The sequence below is a fragment of the Ambystoma mexicanum genome, chromosome 4p, assembly GCF_040938575.1.
Source record: "Ambystoma mexicanum isolate Mex_15411 chromosome 4p, UKY_AmexF1_1, whole genome shotgun sequence".
NCBI lineage: Eukaryota > Metazoa > Chordata > Amphibia > Caudata > Ambystomatidae > Ambystoma > Ambystoma mexicanum.
The window spans coordinates 1,284,454,349-1,284,473,968 of NC_090927.1; the positions used below are offsets into that span (position 1 = coordinate 1,284,454,349).

The 19,620-nt window shown below is 48.5% G+C and overlaps 1 protein-coding gene across 4 annotated transcripts in view; it reads right to left on the reverse strand.

Moving 5' to 3' along the window:
- Positions 1-19,620, reverse strand: part of PCNX2 (pecanex 2) — a 3,925,748-nt gene that overhangs the window by 1,373,142 nt on the left and 2,532,986 nt on the right. For all 4 annotated transcript variants that reach the window (XM_069606982.1, XM_069606983.1, XM_069606981.1 and 1 more), the window contains one exon: positions 17,303-17,432. In XM_069606982.1, the coding sequence (XP_069463083.1) occupies positions 17,303-17,432 (130 nt within the window). The remainder of the gene's footprint in view (positions 1-17,302; positions 17,433-19,620) is intronic.

The following is a 19,620-nucleotide window of genomic DNA, read 5'->3' on the forward strand; positions in this document are numbered from 1 at the left end:
TGGAAACTGACCTTGACAGGGTCATCCGCAAGGTACAGCGACTGGACGAAAAGATGGAAGACCAAGAAAACCAATCCCGTAGGAACAATTTAAGGGTGGTCAGCATTCCAGAAAACACTGAAGGGACGGACCTAGAAAGCTACATGTATGACCTCTTTCAAAATGAGCTCCATCTGCCTAACACTAGAGACCTCACAATTGAAAGAGTACACAGGGTGCCGATCCCAAAACCAGCGCCAAATGGACACCCTAGAGTCATCACTATGAGACTGTTGAATTTTCAGCATAAAGTTCTCATACTAAAGGCCTACAGGTCGGCAACCACGGTGCGCAAAAGCGGCTCAGACATCAAGATATTCAACGACTATTCAATCGAAGTGTCCAGATGAAGAAAATGTTTTAACCCCATCTTTGAAGCGCTGAAAACAACGGAACACAGACATTACCTGAAATTTCCTCCAACATGGTACATTCAGCTTGAAAGGCAATGGCACTCATTCGAAGACCCGGAAACAGCATGCCAATTTCTACAACGGCAAAATATAGTGACGTCGGAACTGATCAAACTAATACCGGAGGGGGCGAGATCAGCAGAGGCCACACCACCCCAAAGGGACCACCCAGCACCAAGGGGGCAATGGCATAAGGCTGGCAGGGGACCCCAAGCTGGAATCCGGATCATAGAAAAGGCATCAGTAAACCATGAAGGGCACCCGATATGGACCTGAGGAAAGAGAACGATGTGTAACACATGACACTAAAGGGCACAGCGAGGAAAAATAAACAGAACAATCCGCTGTCAAGATCACACGCGGACTCCAAACACAAGAGATAAATCCCTAAATGACTAAAGGGGTAGAGGGCACAACGAGGAAGAGACCGAAAATGAAGCCGCACTTACCACATTCATCCTCCCTACCACACCTCGAACATGTTCCGAATGATATATCGGACCCCATGACGACCCTGCGGCTCAAATCCACCAACCCCATATATGGGTTTACAAACCCGGAATTGGGCCAGAGATGAATAGTTGGCTCGCCCAAGGTTTCTGTTCAAAGTTCAACACAGGTCAGCGTTCAGACCCAAGTTCTGATGTTAAGGGGGAACTCCCCCACAAGTTAAATAATACGAGACTGAGACGAACCTCACACCCATCCCAGATAGTTAACTTAACAAACCCAATCAATGCACACCTCAGGCGAGCATACGCTAGGCGGACCACACCTCTACCTAATGGCTAAACTTACCCTGGTGACTCTAAATATACAAGGTCTGGGTCACCCCATCAAACGCAGATGCTTGCTGAATTTAATGAGGGACATGCAGGGGGACATAATCTTCTTACAAGCAACCCACCTTAACAAAACGGAAGCAAAATAATTGATGCAGGGATGGGTGGGGGCGGCTGCACGCTCACCGCATCATGGGAAATGCAGGGTATCTATTCTGATCCATAAGCGTGTTCCCCTACAGATCCTACACACTTACAGTGACAAGGCAGGCCGCTATATCTTAATTCAAGGCCAGAACTTACAGCACCCAATTACCCTCTTAAATATATATGCAACCACCACTGACTCCCTGGCATTCTTCGTCAATACCTTTGCAGAATGTGCTAAATACATGGGCAACCTGACCCTAATAGCGGGGGACCTTAACGTAACCCTGAACCGGGACTGGGACCGCAAAGGACCGAAGCTAGCTAGTGCAACTAACACGAAAAAAAGATTGGCCCTAAATACCCTGATGACCGACCTACACCTGGTAGACATATGGAGGCACACTCACCCCGACAGACCTCACTACACGCATTACTGCCACCGCCACGACAGCTACTCCCGCCTGGACTACTAGCTAATGCCCGCTAACACAACGCATTTGGTAACCGACTGTAATATACAACCGACCACCGGAGTGGCGTCCGCAGAATTTACATTGCAATTTACATTGCAATCAGGCACACGTAAAGGCTGCCCGCTATCACCACTTCTATACGTCCTGTCCATTGAGCCCATGGCAATTAAGATGCAAATCGACCCAGCATGGTCAGGAATACACCAGGGGCCGGAAGAACATAAAGTCTGGTTATACGCCGACAATCTACTAATCTATATCAGCAACAGCCCTAACACCCTCCCCTATATAAGATCCCTACATCAAAATATCGGCCTGATGGTGGTCTACAGAATAAATTGGAGCAAATCAGAGGTAATGCCCCTCAGGCGAGACATTACATGGTATCCAGGGGGTGTAGCACCGTTTACGCTTCAATCACATTCCCTAAAATGCCCGGAACACACAGAAGCACATCAATGGCGGAACTTCGTGACCTCAACTATCCCCAGGTACTCGACAACATCCAAAAATACCTTTAGAGATGGGACACACTGACCCTCTCCCTCTCAGGGAGGATCAACGCCCTAAAAATGAATTCCTTCCATAAACTTATCCACGTCACGATGATGCTACCAGTTGGACAGACGGCACACATGCTGAAAGAATTGGACAAAGTCATTAACAAATTCATTTGGGGAGGGAAGAAGGCCCGGATCCGACTCCCTATCCTACAAGCCCACAGATCCATTGGAGGACTAGCGGTTCCCTCACTTAAGGCCTACTATCAAGCAGCCCAACTGACTTGGGTGAAACGTTGGCTCAACACGAACGAGGATACCAGCTGGCGCAACATAGAGACATCCAAAATGGCCCTGCTAAACCACATCGAAATTATGGCGACACCACTACACAAGCTCCCATCAAGCATTAAGGCACACCCGGACATAGGACCAACCCTACAATAATGTCATAAACTCTGGGTGATACAAGGGGCACAGGTCAAGAATGCACCTGCCTGGGTCAGCATACGTTCGATCCTGACATATGGGGCGACGCAAGCAATACACCGCCACCAAATGAGTACATGGGCCAACGTTCGGCTAATCTGCATAATGGAGGAGGAAACACTAGTGGACTTCCGGGAAGCACGCAGAACACTGGGCCTACAGATAGGCGATTGGCTTCACTAGCACTCTATTCAGGTTGTGATCCTAAGGCACACCACAACAGAATCCCGACTACAACCTCCCACGCAGTGCGAGAAAGCAATGGACCACAACACAGATGCCTTTCCACGCATTTGCACCTTCTACTCAATGGGAATACGAAATAATCAGCACAGGCTTAACGCACTAGCTGCAGAATGGTTGGAGGACTTGGGAACTCCCGTAAGTGCTCCAGACATCCAAAGAGGGTTTTGCGGCCATTCCTAACATCTCCCTCAACCTCAAAAATAGGGAAATCCAGTTTAAAAAACTGCAGCAAATTTACTATACCCCTGACAAGCTGCATAAAATGGGACTCCAGCCCACGGACCAGGGGTGCTGGAGAGGAAGCAAGTACACAGCGACAATGGGCCACGTACTTTGGTCCTGCCCCTCCATAACCACATAATGGCGAAGGATCTATCAAACGCTAAGAGACATCGAGGGGGTATACATTCCATTCAGTCTGAATGCGATGATCCTATGAGACGATGGCACAGAATGGCATGAAGATATACTAACCCGCAAACTGATCTCCCTTATAACTTTTACAGCACGGAAACTTCTACTCATAAACTGGAAGTCAAGTACAGCACCTACGGCTGCAGAATGGACAAAAACACTTTCCAAAACATGCCGGCTCGATTGGGCAGCCTTCAAAAGACAATAGAAACTTAACCCCGCGAGAGGACACCGCTTCTGAGAGATCCTGGAGGCTTATATCTGAACCAATATGTTCAAGGCCAGAAATCAAAAAGGGCCCTCACTGCTGTCCCTAACTAACCGGGGCTCTGAACCGGCGAAGGAGTACAAAAGACCCGTAGACCTGGGAGGAGAGCAAGGCCCTGGAACCTAAGGAGAGGGGATGGGGGAAGGCGGCTGGGAGGGGTTAATTCAGGGTGGGCACGAATCACCTGCACATAGGTATACTGGGACTTTTGGACTTTAATAAATTTAGATTTTCTGAAGGGAAAGTCGCGACTGATCATCTCGTATTTATAATAATTACGATAGGTTTGTTTTTGTTTGTTCTAAGATGTGATTTCTTGTATACTAATGCTGGAAAACGGAATAAACAGAGTGTGAAAATAAAATTAAAATTAAAAAAAACAACAAGCTTTCTAGGCACAGTGACATTGAGAACATGCAAGTGCAGGGGAGAGGTACTGGGAACAGTACAAGGGGCAGGGGTGGAGTGGAAAGTGCTGAACGCCTGGTCTAAACAACAACAGGTAGTGCAGCCAGTTGGTGGCAAGTGCAATAATAAGGCACAGCCAAACGGTGTCTAGTAAGTGCAGGAAGGGGACTGTAGGGTTGTAGATACAGACCCAAGTACAAGGGTTGCCAGGACGCAGTGTGGGTATGCAGCTGGGTGGGCAGGGATCTGGGCCCGAAATCAGAGGGTAGCCAGGTGCCCAGTGCCTAAACAGATAGAGATCAGCAGGGGAGAGGAAGAGAGAATGCAGAAGCAAAGAGGAAGGTCTTGCAGTCCTTCCAGAACTGAAGATGGTTCTCCTCAAGTTTCAGAGAGGCAGGGAGGCTGTTTCAGAGTGAGGACCCCCCCCCCCCCCGAAGAAAGCGATCTACCCCCAACTCATTGCTTGGAGAAGCGACTGACCCTGAGGGAGTTGGAGGCAAAGGAGCGTAGAGCTTGAGTAGGAAAGTATTTCCGAAGGGAGAGTTGAAGGTATTGCAGACCCAGACCCCAGAAGGCCTTGTGGACAATGCAAAAGGTCTTGTACTTAATCCGTGCAGCCACTGGGAGCCAATGAAGAGATTTCAGGGCTGGAGGGATACAATCCCAGGGCTTGAGGCCAAGGAAAAGTCTTGCCGTCCTGTTCTGGATGAGTTCCAGAGGGCAGAGAGTAGTAGCAGGCAGATTTAGAAAGATACTGTCGCAGTAGTCCAGCCTAGAGAGAACCAGAGCTCTAAAGACAGAGATTTTCTGGGGGGGAGAGAGGAAATGAAGAATACCTCTGAGGAGGTGCAATCGGTAGTTCGACTTCTTAAAGATGTCAGAAATGTGTGGAGAAAAGGAAAGCGTGGAGTGGAAGATGACCCTGAGGTTCTTAGCCTCAAAGGTGGGAGCAGGGACAGGGCCAAGGGAGGCCAGCCAGAGAGTGACTGGAAAAAGGAAGGCACAGGAGTGCCGATGAGGAGGATCTCTCTCTTACTGGCATTAAGGCAGAGGCCGTTGGCGGCATACCACTCCTGGATTGCAGACAGACAGTCGGAGATGAGAAAGGGAGAAGAGGTGGCAGAGGAGAGCCTGAAAATTAGCTGAGTGTCATCTGCAGAGCACTGAAAATTGGAGCAGATAGCAGCAATACGGTGGGCGAGGGGTGCCAGGTATTGGTTGAAAAGCCAGGGAGAGAGGTTAGACTCCTGGGGAACACCACACATGGAGAGTGAGATAGAGGAAAGGAAGGACCCAAGTTGGACCTGGGAGGGATGGTTGTAGAGGAAGGAGGTCAGTCAGGCCAGGGCCCGATCAGTGATACCCAGGTTATAACAGAGGCGGTTGAGCAGGATGGCATGGTTGACCATGTCAAAGGCAGAAGAGAGATTGAGTAGGATGAAGACAGAGGGGAAATTAGAATCAAGGTTGGAGAGCAGGTCTTCACATGTGTTCAGGAGAGCAGTGTCTGTGCTTCTGGCTGCTCTGAAGCCAGACTGTTGGTCATGGAGACAGTCAACCGAATCTATGTGACGATTAAGCTAGGAGATGGCCAGCTTTTCCAGGAGTTTGCCCAGGAAAGGAGTGATAGAGATTCTGTGATAGTTAGCAGGGCAGGAGTGGTCAGCTGTGGGTTTCTTGAGAAGAGGGTGCACAAGGGAGTGCTTCAGAGGGGAGGGGAAGGCTCCAGAGGTGAAGGAGTGGCTGCAGTAGTCGGCCAGGGCAGGAGCGAGGGTGTCAAGACCCTGTTTTGATGAGACTTTCATAGATCAGACTTTTCTGGAAATCTTGTCTGGGGAGAACAGAGGAAAGGAAGAGAAAGAGAAAGAGGGAGGAGAGGCATGCAGGGGGGCCGGAGGTAGCGGAGAGAGAAGAGGGAAGAGGAGGAGAGGACGAGGGGGTGGACAGGATGTCCTGGGTTTTAGAGATGAAATGAGAGGCCAGGGCCGTGCAGAAGGTCTGGGAGGGCACAGGAGAAGTAGAGTCTGCAGCAGGATTGGCCAGCTCCTTGCAGATTTTAAAGGTTTTGGCCAAGTTGTTAGATGTCGCAGAGACGCAGGCTTGCATGTGGGCTCTCTTCTTAGTGAGGACAGAGAGCTGGTATTGCCTTTGGAGCAGGCGGCAGGCCATTTTGTCAGAGGATGCACAAGATGCCCGCCATTTCCTCTCAGCCACCCTACACTTGCATTTAAGGCTGACTAGGTCAGAGTCGTACCAAGAGTTGCACTTGGCTTTGGGCTTCAAGAGGATCCTCATAACAGGGGCAAGAACACAGAGAGTATCAGAGATAGCAGAGTGGAGCTTGGAAAGGGCAGTGTCAGGATGAGAGTCAGCCAGAGATGGAGAAGGGGGACAGATAGTGTCATCGAAAGCCTCAAATCACACACGCTTCATGAGCTGCGGGGTAGAGAAGGAGAGATGGGAGGAAAGGATAAAATGATCGCTCTAGGAGAGGAGTGGTGAGAGGGTTAGAGAGGGGGAGGTCAGAGGAGATGAGACCATCCAGATAAATAGGCGCAAATACAATGATACAATGATAGGTGCTTATACAATTATAAAAACTGTTTCAAAGCGCCCACAGGACAAACAGGGAGGGGACAGCAAAGGTAGAATGGATTACAGCAAGGATAAATAATTGAATTAATACAAAACAATAATGAGAGCAAAGGGAAGGGGAGACAAACCTACTATGCCTTGTGAGTGTTCAGGGCGTGCAAGTGCAGAGCAGGGAGGGGGGAGGGATAGGTGCTTTGGTGCTCTTGGATAAGTGCTCAGGGTAAGTGCTAAGAGGAGAAGAACTAAGTGCAACCACCTTGGGTAGGGTGAGCCCAAATAAGTGCAGCAGAAAGACAGCACATCAGTCACACTGCTGTAAAATTAGCAGGGAAGAGAGGAGGAGAAGGAAGAGGTAAAGAGAAAGGTATGGAGGCTTTTCCGGAACTTCAGGAGGTCATGCTCAAGATGCAGAGTGAGAGGGAGGCTGTTCCACAGGAGGGAGCCAGCCGAGGAAAGTGATCGCCCCCCAGCTCTCTGTTTAGAAAAGCGCTTAAAAGACAGGGAGTTGGTGCCAGAGGACTGGAGGAGTTTAGAAGGGGAGTGTTTGGTCAGGAAGCGTTGAAGATCGAGTGATCCCTGGCCCCAGATAGCCTTGTGGATGATACAGAGGGATTTGAATGTAATCTGTGCTGAGACTGGGAGCCAGTGAAGGCTTTGTAGGGCAGGAGAGATGCAGTCCCTGGGCTTGAGGGCAAGGAAAAGTCTTGATGCCCTATTCTGAGTTAGCTTGAGGGGTCGTAGGGTGGAGGAAGGAAGATTAAGGAGGAGGCGATTGCAGTAGTCTAGCATGAAGAGAACCAGAGTACGAGTAACATTGAGTGTCTGGGGGAAGGTGAGGAAGGGTAGAGTCCCTTTAAGAAGGAAGAGCAGAAAGTAGGACTTCTTGACAATGTCCTGAATATGAGGGATGTAGGAAAGGGAGGAGTTGAAGATGACTCAGAGATTCCTAGAATGTGGAGGGTGGAGGAGGGCGGTACATGGAAAAAGGCCAGAGTGCAGGGAAGAAGTATGGAGCAGGTGACCCAATAGGGAGAACCTCTGTTTCGCTGGCATTGAGGCAGAGGCATCAGTGGGAAATTTGAAGAAAGGTTGTGTACCAACAGCGCAGCACTGGAAGTTGGGGGAGAAGGAGGATATGAGTCGTGCCAGCAGAGAAAGGTATATGTTAAAGTGCCAGGGTTAAGAATGGAGCCCAGGGGTAGGCCCAGGTGGCGGAGTAAGAAGGGGAGGAGAAAGGGCCCACAATGGTTGTGGAGGAATGGTCAGTTAGGATGGAGGTAAGTCAGTCCAGTTCGCACTCCGAGATGGCAAGGGTGTGATGGAGCCTTTTTATAAGGATGGAATGGTTCACTGTGTCAAATGCAGAAGAGAGATCCAGAAGGATGAGGACAGCAGGTGAGTTGGAGTCCAGGGTGTTAGGCAGAATCCTGCGCAGTTCCCTTGGGGAACACTGCAAAAACATTAAGACTACAGGAGTAAGCAGTAAACCCAATTGGTAGCAGTCTGTACCACCCAGATTTACCTAGTAGCTGTGGCTGAGCAGTCAGACTTCTCTCAAGAAGAGTTAGGCAGTATACAGAGAATACACAATAGGACCAAAAACACAGTAGAACAAGCAAACACTGACCAGAGCTTGTTATCAAAAGCATATAATTATTTATTTAACACATACTTTAGAAAATACACTAGCACTATAAATCAAAAGCAAGTTCCAACACAATCAGAAAAGTATTCACAACTCCCTTAGCAATTACTAGACAAGTCTAAGTCAAAACACCACTTTTTGTCAAAACAGAGGTGAGCGTGTAACTTAGATGGCACTCCAATAATTAGAATGAAGGGAGAGAAAAAGGCATGTCATAAAAATAAAACAGTTCCCAACACTTTTAAGAGACAAAATCAAGTTACTGAAGGCAGGGTATACTGTAGAGCCAAAGTTCATAGGCCAGGCCCACTTTGAATGGAGCAAGGCGAAATGTGCCCAAGATCACATGGTTTAGCAATGCATTCAAGTCTTTGTAGAAATGTTCAAAAGAGGTTGGGGTGGTTCAAAAGACAAAGTTAGAAGGTCTGGGGGCCAACCATTTTGGAAAGCCAAGGATTTAAGGGTCACCTTTAGCAAGCCAAAGAAATGGAGGCCAGGTAGAACATAGTACCTTAAAGAGTGAGGAAGCTCCAGCGGTGGCAGTTGTTCCTGGCAGCGGGTGCAGTTTGTGGTTTCGAGCAGGGGAAGAGAGGATCTCGTTGAGGAGGAAACTTGGAGTCGTTGCACTGCCCAGGGAAGAAACCAGCCGCAGAGTTCGTCGGTTAAAGGGTGCGTTCCTGGTATTCGCAGTCACAGTGGTGCAACTTGGCTATCCGGCCGCCGGGGTGCTTGGCATGGGCGATTCGACCAAGAGACGTCCTGGAAGGGGAAATGGCGAACTGGTTGATCCCACCAGCTCAGAGGGAGAAGACTCTTCCAGCAGAAGATCTCCTCTTGTCGTCGGGAAAGTGGTGAGGTCGTTGCAGCAGGGCTCCACCGGTGGTGTCGTCGTTGCAGATGGCTCAGCTTCTTCCCTCTTCGGATTTCTTAGGTCCTGTGGCGACTTCTGAAGTTCCAGTCCCAAAAGCCCTGCTGTTATGCAGAAAACCCCCCATTCAACAGCCTAGCTGTCACTCAAACATGCTAAGTGGTGAGCCGGGCGGCTAACCACTCGGCCAATCAGAACAGAGTGCGACTTGAGTTGCTAAGGCAACGCAGTCCAAGGTGCCCACGGCCCCACCCACACATCCTGTGGAACCCAGACAGAGTGGCACCATTTGGAGGACTTCTGTGGAGAAGCCCGCCAAAAAGTGGAACAAAGGGCCCGACTTTGGTTGGAGTTATGGAGACGGACACAAACGCCATTTTAGAAAAGAGTTCTGGCAAAAAGTCCCAACCAGTGATTTTATAATAAATAAATAAACCGGCGGTATCTTTAACATTGCACCAAAAAGTGGTGTGTTTAAACCAATGGGAAAATCCCATAGGAAATATTCCGGTGGAGTATTTTGCGTGGTAACCACTGCCACCAGCCAGAAACTCGACAAGGGGGGACTGGATAGTGCCCCCTTGAAAACAGACCCAGGGCCAATCGAATAAACCCCTTCCAGTGCTTCCACAATATGATGGTTTGTACTGGTTCTGTTCACAATTTTGGACTAGTAAAGTCAATGGTGACTTTACATGCCCTGGGAGACAGTAGTCAGTCCCAGGGTATGGAGTCTATGTTTGGGGGTCACTATGACACCCCTGTGTTACTGCACTGAGGGTGCTGTGTAACACATACACAAAAACAGATGATACCCTACGGAGTAAAAGACCCCATAGCCCATAAGCACACAAAAAGTCCAAGACATACCTAAAATCATGCCTAAGAGTGGAAGGAAAAGAGTCTCACTCTTAGCAGGAGAAAAAAACAAACCCCAAAAAAATCCAGCAAAGCTGCTGTGGGACTCACTAGGTTTGGGGAATCAGCCTTATAAGAGAATTCTCCCTAACACAGGGATGCGATCAGTTCTTCACGGGTGTTCAGAAAAGCAGTTTCCGTACCTCTGGATGCTCGGAATCCAGACTGTTGGTCATGATGGCAACTTACAAGCTCAGCATGGGAGTTGAGTTGGGGGAGGGCCAGCTTCTCAAGCAGTTTTCCCAGGAAGGCGGGTGATTGAAATGCAGTGGTAGTTGGCTGGGCAGCAAGGGTCTGCAGAGGGATTTTAAGGAGGGGGCGCACAAGGGAGTGCTTGAGGAAAGATGGAAAAGAACCAGTAGCAAAGGAGTGGTTGCAGAGATCAGCCAGAGCAGGGGCGATAGTGGCAACATTTTCCTTGATGGTTCTGGAGGAGCAAGGGGCAACCTGTTTGGACAAGACCTTCATGGAGTTGACAACTCTGGTAACTTCTTCAGGTGAGACAGGGGTGAAGATGGGAAGGAGGAAGGAGGAGTGGAAATGATAGGGGGATGGGGAGGGTTGGGTTGGTCGAGTGCGTGACAAGGCTGTTCAGTATTTCCTGGGTTTCACAAGTGAAGTTGGAGGCGAGTGCATTGCAGAGGGCCTGGGAAGGAGTAGGGGCAGAGGATGCTGCGGATGGGTTGGCAAGTTCCCTACAGATTTTGAAGAGTTCAGCCATGTTGTTGGATGCATTGGACACTAGTGCCTGAATGTGGGATCTTTTTTTGGCACGGATGGAGAGTCTGTAGTGTCTCTGGATTAGGCGGCAGGCCAGTTTGTCAGAGGGTGATCCTGAAGTGTGCCACTTCTGTTGAGCAGCCCTGCACTTACGTATTTGGTCTATAAGATCGGAGTCGTACCAGGTGTTACGTTTGGAGGTAGGTTTCAGGCGGATCCTCATGGCTGGGGCAAGGATGTCAAGGGTGTTGGTGATGGACGGATAGAGGTTGCTCAGGACAGAATCAGCGGAAACGTCAGTGTGTGGGTGGGCTAGGGGAAATGAAGGTGGAAGAGAAGGCGGCAGCTGACACTCGTTTCATCGGACAGATGTTCGTGAACGAGGTTAGCAGAGCTTTATGTGGAGTTGTTGCAGGGCCATAGGGCCCAAAGTAGGAGTAGAGGAGGGAGTGACCAGACCAGGACAGCGGGGTCAATTCCCAGTAGTATCCCTGAAGCCTTCAGAGCGAGCTCTGGTAGATTGGCAACTCTCAGGCTTTCTGAGCCCAGTAGACTTCTGATGCAGAAGCATAATATCGGGTCTAGCAGACCCGGTCACAGACCCAGGGGATCCTCCGTGGAAGCACCGATGAAAACCTGTGAGGCCTTGAGAGGTGCCAGAGAACTTACCTGTGCTCTTGTTCTTCTTAGAACTGACCAACTCTGATGAGCATCTGAGTAGACTTATTGAGAACTTCTCACCAATGACCTAACCGTTAACAAAGTATGCAGGGCAAAAAGGCATGATACAAAGCGCAGTCCACCCACCTGAACTTGGGATCTATTTGCTCTAGAGACAGTGAGCTTCTGGGGGAAGGAGAGGAAAGGAAGAATACCTCTGAGGAGGTGTAGCTGGTAGTGTGACTTCTTAGAGACATCAAAGATGTGAGGAGAGAAGGAGAGTGTGGAGTCGGAGATGACCCCAAGGTTTTTAGCCATGCAGGTGGGAACAGGAGGAGGGCCAAATGAGGCCGGCCAAAGAGCTGCAGGGAAGGAGGGAGTGGGTGTGCCCATGAGTAAAAACTCAGTCTTACTGGCATTAAGGCAGAGGGCATTGGCGGCACACCACTCCTGGATAGCAGAGAGACAGTCAGAGATGAGTGAAGGAGAGGAGGTGGCCGAGGGTAGCCTGAAAATGAGCTGGGTATCATCCGCATAGCACTGAAAATTGGGGCAGAGAGCAGCGATGTGGTGGGCTAGGAGTCCCAGGTATTGGTTGAACAGCCAGGGAGAGAGGTTAGATTCCTGGGGGACACCACAGGTAGAGAAAAAAATATCAGAGAGGAAGGACCCAAGTTGGACATGGGAGGGTTGGTCGAAGAGGAAAGAGGTCAGCCACACCAGAGCCTGACCAGTGATACCCAGGTTATCGCAGAGACGGTTGAGCAGGAGGGCATGGTTGACAGTATCGAAGGCAGAAGAGAGATCAAGCAAGATGAGGACACACTGTGTGCTGGAGTCAAGGTTGGAGAGCAGGTCTTCACGGATGTTCAGGAGAGCGGTTTCTGTGCTTCTGGCAGCTCTGAAGCCAGACTGATGGTCATGAAGACAACCAACAGATTCAGTGCGGAGATTGAGCTGGGAAATGGCCAGTTTCTCCAGGAGTTTGCCCAGGAAGGGAGTGATGGAGATTGGCCGATAGTTAGCCGGGTAGGAGGGGTCGGCAGAGGGTTTCTTAAGAAGGGGGTGCACAAGGGAGTGCTTCAAGGGGGATGGGAAGACTCCAGTGGCAAAGGAGTGATTGCAGAAATCAGCCAGGGCAGGAGCCAGGGAGTCGATATGGTCCTTGATAGTTTTGGAGGAACAGGGGTGAACATGTTTCGATGAGACTTTTATAGATTGGACTTGTCTAGAAACATCGTCAGCAGAGAAAAGGGGAAAGGGAGAGAATGAGGGAGGGGGGCGGCTGCAGAAGGGCCAGTGGAAGAGCAAGGGATGGAAGGAGGGAGGCGGCAGGAGGAGAGTGAGGACAGGATGTCCTGCGTTTTTTTAATGGAGTGAGAAGCCAGGGGCATGCAGAGGGCCTGGGACGGTACAGGAGAGGTAGAGACTGTGGCAGGATTGGCTAGTTCCTTGCAGATTTTAAAGAGTTCAGTCGAGTTATTAGTTGCTGCAGAGATGTGGGCTTGGACATGAGCTCTCTTCTTGGTGAGGACAGAGAGCGGGTATTGCCTTTGCAGCCGGTGGCAGGCCAGTTTGTCAGAGGATGAACATGAAGCATGCAAGTTACACTTGGCTTTGGGCTTCAGGTGGATTCTCATTTGGTTTATTTGTATTTGGTTTATTTATAAAGCGCAACCAGGCCCGGGGGCATATGGGCACGTACGTTTTTTGATCATGTTACATAAGAGTACAGTTACATTAGCAAGCAGTAGGCAACAGTTACAATAGTTGCGGTTACAAATAAATACATACATTGGTATTACAGGTACAAGCATACATGTTGCAATTAAGGCGGGGGGCCGAAGGTGAGACAGATAGCAATATTATTTACAATATGTACAGTGGGTAGGCAGTAAATCTAAGCTCTAGGACGTTAAACTGTCAATGTGTCCAGGTCATGAAGCCAACGTTTGGTGTTGCGTTTAAATAGGTTGAAGGAGGTTACAGACCTGATTGGAACAGGTAGTGTGTTCCACAGCTTTGGGGCTTGTACAGGGAAACTAACTCCTCCCGAGTTATGGAGTTTGAATCTCGGTATAGAGATAGTGTTAACTTGAGCTGTTCTAAGTGGTCTTGTAGATGTGTGTGGGGTAAGTTGGTTGGAGATGTAGGATGGTGCGAGGTTAGCCCTGGCTTTGTGGGTAAGGGCAAGAACTTTGAGGGATATTCTGTGCTCTATTGGGAGCCAATGCAGATTACGTCTAGTCTCAGAGATATGCGACTTCTTAGGGATGTTGAGGGCTGCCCTAATGGCGTTATTTTGAGTTACTTGTAGTTTGGGAATATTTTTGCGGCTTGTGCCTAAGTAGAGGGCATTACAATAATCTTCTTTGGGCAAGACTAACGTTCTAGCAAGAGTAATGCAGTTGGGAGTGGAGATAAACGGCCTACATGCGGTAATAAGTTTACATGTGTAGGCGGCTGAAGACGCTACTACATTGGTTTGTTTGGTGAAGGATAATGTGGCATCAAGATAGATACCAAGGGTTTTAGTATTATTAGAGACAGGGATGGGGTTACAATCAATAGTGAACGATTTGAAAGCAGTATTTAGACATTGGCAAGAATATCAAGTGTATCAGATATAGAAGAGTGGAGCAAGGAGAGGGCTGTGTCCGGGTGAGAGTCAGCCAAATGGAGAGGAGGGGGTGAGAAGGTGGTGGCGAAAGCCTCACCTGACACACGCTTCATAGGTCGGATGACTGAGAAGGTGGGTGGCAGTGGCTTGGCCTGGGGGGTAGGGAAGGTGAGGTGGGAAGATAGGAGAAAGTGATCACTCCAGGAGAGAGGAGTGGAGAGAGGGACAGAGAGGGGAAGGTCAGAGGAGATCAGAACATCGAGAGTGTGCCCTGCAGAATGAGTAGGGCCAGAGGGGAGAATGGTGAGTGAGAGAGCGTCGCAGAGGTCTTAAAAGAGTCCAGAGGGAGGACAGGAGGCATCCAGGTGGAAGTTGAAGTCTCCAAGAAGGAGGAGTTGAGTGGTTGAGGCCAGGAGTGAGGAGGAGAGGTCAGCCCACTCAGAGAGGAAGGAAGAAACCTGACCAGGTGGCCGATAGATAGTAGCCACAGTAAGGGAATGGCTAGGGGAGAGAGAGAGCTGCCAGACGAGGCAACCAAAAGAGGAGTAGGACTGCGTAGGGGTGACAGAGGCAGGAATCCACTCAGGGAATTTAGGTGATTGACAGTGGCCCCATGTGCAAGAAAACCTGTACTATAAGAAGTGACAGGGGTTGGGGTCTTCCCAACTGTCACTATCCCCCACTGTGTAGGACTGACTCTAGCTTCCACCCTGGGGAAGGGCCACAAGGTGAGGTCAGCTCCATCCCCTCATGTCATGGTCAGCTTACTGACCATGTCACATGTAGCACCCCAGACCAGTGTTTCTCTATTTGTTCCAGAAAACTATATATCCTAGCATCGCCAGCAATGTGAACGGCTGGTTCACCGAGTGACTGGGAACCTGCAAGCACAACCTGGCAATATCATAAAGGGAGCCCTCTGCACGATGTAGAGCCTCAGTCAACAGTAATCGGCCCACACATACACAAAATGCTCCCGGACATTCCACTTATATGTGAGAGAGCCAAGGAACAGCTTCCCATCAAACAAACTGACAGGCCTGTGAGGCCCTCACACAAACTGGGACTTGAATGGCATGACTCACTGCTGCAAGCTGCTATTGCAAAGCCTGAGCAGACCCACACACAAGCAAGTGGCAGCGCTTAGACCCACCTTTATATCTTTTGATGATTGTACCACTTATTTGAAGGGGAGAACAGGGAAGGGTTCACTTAGGGAACAAGTGGGGAAGGATAGCCAATGCGGAGAAAATGGGCATAATAAAAAGAGACAAAGGGCCCAGGCAGAGGAAGGTTGGTTCAGAGGAGCACGGGGGAGGATTCTTGTGTGCAAGGTGATGTATCACTTTATGTGTAAAGAAGTGGTACTGGAAGTGAATGAATGTGTGTGTGTATGTGTGTGTAGAGTGGCAGGAGAGTAGGGAGTGAGAGAGCAGGGAGTAAGAAGGTAACATAGTGAAATGGGGCAATTGAGAATGGTGACCGAGGAGTACTATTAGCATGGAGAGGAGAAAGTAGTGGTGTGGAGAGGGAAGAGCAGTAGTGGTCTGGGGAGAGGAGCATCATAGTGGTGTGGAGAGGGGAGAGATATAGAGTAGCAAGGAGTAAGATTGGAGAGTGGAAGTAGATAGTAGATAGAGGAATATCAGGGGGCTAAAAAAGGAAGTGTCTGGGAGAGTGAGGAGAGACAGTGGGTGGAGTAGGAGGAAGGAGGAAGAAGAAAGGAGGGTTAAACGTGGTAGCTTTAAGAAGAGGAATATTAGAGTGCATAAGGACCACCAAGGGTGAAGATCTGGGTGTCTGGAAGACATAGACCTAAATTCATTCCGTTGGGAAAATCATTACGTACGAACCACTAATTGTTCACTGAGGAAGCCTAGGTAGATAATATGTTTACTTGAGGCCATCACCAAAATGGAGGCATCTTGTAGAAAGTGGGGGTTACAGATCTGTAGCACTAGCCCGGGGCCAAGGGACAACTAGGTGAGGGTGGGACTGCCAGTTCCTAGGTTTGAGAGAGAGAGATGGCCATTAGACCATTATACCCTTTGTTGAACTGAAAATAGAAACCCTTGCACTTTCTCTGGGAGTTGCCATGTCTGTGGCATACAGCAAATGGTCTGAAGGGGTATCAGTGACATGTGTGGTATATAAATGAGTATCCCCCATCTAGAAGCTGGTCTCCAGAAAAATCCTCAAAGTATTCTGGAGCTTAAACGGAAGACATCTGCACACCAATGAAGTTTAGAGCCATGGTGGACATTGCACTCATGCAGTTTCTGTGGTATAGGGCTGATTGATACCTATGCCAAAATAACAGGGCTAGTCTCATGGTCCCTAAACACGAGTACTGCTTTTCCAGGACTTCCACTTCTTTGAGCATGGTGGCTCCAGGGCTGGTTCTTAACTCTACAAAACAAAATGACACATTTATAGTTTGATTCGACACCTCTTATAAATGGCAACTTCAGAATTAGTTTACACCCATAAAATGGCCGAATTTATTAGGGAGGGGTCAGAAATCTGGGGATTTCAGGTTTGATTTCTTTTTGAGTAGGGAAGAAAGAACAAGGCAGAGTAAAAGCAGGAAAGAATTCAGCCTATATATATATAGTTGGAGCCAATTCCAGAAAATGTTTTTTCAGAGACTGGACTACTATAATATCTGGCAATAGGGGTAAGACCACTTGTCACTTTTCAGTTTGTGAAAATGTCTTCCACTTACCTACTTATGTGGCCTAATGTCAACATGAGCTTCTTTGAAACCAGGAGGTATGTTTTCTCACTTCAAATTCCCATTTCAACCCCCAGTGTGTGGTGATGTCAAATCACAATGTGACTGTTCAGATTAGAAATCAGCTAAATGCTGATCTTCTATTATATACACTTTTTTTAAACTACTTATATCATTTGATAATTGAACTGTAAAGCTATGGAATATTAAATTATGATTACATTCAAATTTAAATGATAGTGTTGTAACACATTCAAATGAGTACACCCAGGCACTTGCTTCCAGTACACATCTGACAGTTAAATAAAAGAACAAGCAGACTTTAGACAATTTAACTGTATACAATTACACTTTTCTTACTTGTACTTGTTCTCCCAGAACTTGATGGGCCTGGCATAGGAAGTGATAAAAATAACACTGCCGAGAAATGGACTCAGAGGGACAGAGAAAATTGAGGTGGCAACTGCTTGGAAGAAAAGCATAGCTGAATCTGTAATTGTACAGTTAAGGTAAATAAATTGGGTGTCTTTCTATTGCTCATTGCCCTCACCTTTAAACGATCAAACAAAAAAGCACAGTATATTTTGGGAAACTAGGCATACTGTAGTGAGTGGTTTGGCCACGATCCGTGTCATCATATGCAGATTGTTCTCAGTTTGAGATAGCCTGATCCAAACATTGTTTTTAAATGTCCTTCCCCCAGATCTTCTTCAATCATCTGCATATTGTAGAAACGAAATGTAAAAAAAATAGTACATTTGGCATTCCAAACTTTGACTGTCAAAACTATCACTAGGAACCAAGTAGAATGGTGCTAGTTTGAAATGACTGTAGATAACTTTCTTTTGTAGATATGTTCTTCCCTTTAAGGATATTTACTGGCCATTTGGGCCAGAATATTGTGTACAATATGCAATCAGGAATGGACAATTGTTAAAATATTGAGGGTTCATCTCTGCATGTTAAAAATGTTTTGCTTTCTAAAACATATGCTATAAGTTTCTCCTGGGCAGGCCCTGTGACTAAAAAGAGATGTTACAGCATCCATGGTATATCTAACTCTGTTTTCCGCAAGCTTTCCAGAAATATCCAACTGCTGGGCAAATACTATATTTTGCTCCACCAGAGCCCCCAATTGACTTCCATAATACTAGTCAGCCAATCTGTTAGAATATAAAGTCAGGCCCTTAGTGGTTCATGATGGTGGTCTAGGTGGGTGATTCTTGGAGAAACAGAGATACAGACATACAGGCAATGCGGGGCACAATTGTTCTCATGTGCTACATGTAAATCTTGTGGATCCCTTTCTCACTCAGAAACAGTCACTGCTAAGCATACCCATTCTCTTAAGGCACTGTTGAAACGTGTGGTTCCCTCTTTGCTTAGAAGCAGGTATTGCTGGGCATACCACTTCCCTTGAACTCCTTATAAGAGTTAATGGTTCAGAAAATGATGCTGCTTCGAGGGTGTGTATGTTGATTTCATGTATACCTAGAACTGAAGTCCTTAGAGAGTTACATATATATGCTGTAAAAAGAAGAACACGCATAAAAGAAAGTCTAGCCTCCAGACTGTCTTGAAGTATTTCCCTCTGTCCCACCCCAACTCCCCTGTTTGCTGTACCTGTGTTTCTTTTATCTCCAGTCCTATGTAGATCTGCATTACATGAGGGAGCTGGTTGTATGTTCCCTTCAGTGCACTGTGCACAATTGCGACAAATAAGAAGGAAAACAAAGCTCTCGGTAACCGCAGTTCTGAGGTTGTGAAGCAGTCACCCGACCACAGCAGAGAAGGACTGCCGCCCACAGCGACGAGACCAGCAGTGCGCAGCGACGCCGCAGGAGCAAAGATCCTGCAGCAGCAGCAAGACAACGCCAGTCCACGAGCCAGCAGCAAGAAGTGGAGCTGCCGCCGGACCGTGAACCAGCAGGAGGAACGGGACGTTGTGGGACCACAAGCCCAACAACCGCAGAGGACCGCTGCCGGATCGCGGGGCCAACCACAAGTAAGGAGCGCCAACTAGGGAGGGGAGCAGCGAACAAGCACAGAGCCAGGTACTGACCCCGCGCCCCCTGCTGAGGACAAAATAAACCGCAAGAAGCAGCGGGCCCCCAGAGCGTATCATTACGCCCCATATCATTACACTCCTCAACCGCAGGACAAAATCAACCGCAACACGCAGCAGGAACCCCAGAGCGTATCATTACACCCCGTATCACTATGCTCCTCAGCTGAACACAATTGAAAAAAAAAAATCAAACCACAGCGAGATCCACCCTATCACGCCAGGGAGCGAGGGAAAAAGACAACACTGACACGCCAGGGTGCACAGTGTCTCACGCCATGATAGAAAGATCAATGGAATGACTTTGCCATTCCAGAACATTCCTAGAACAAGTCACACTCTCCAAAGTGACCAGGGAATACAAGAACACAAAACAGGGGCAAGCACACCGGCAAAGCAAAGGGGCACACAAGCCTTCCACCACTACAAGGCTAGGACTCAATTTACTGCCGCCAAATCCTGCGGGGCCACAAACATTTGCACGTGCAACGTAGATGTTGGAGCCCCATTTGAATACCGCTAACAGCCCTAACCTACCACAGAGCCACCACACCCGCAACGCACCACCTAGAGTGCAACCATGACCGACCAGGCACAAGCGGCAGCAGATGCA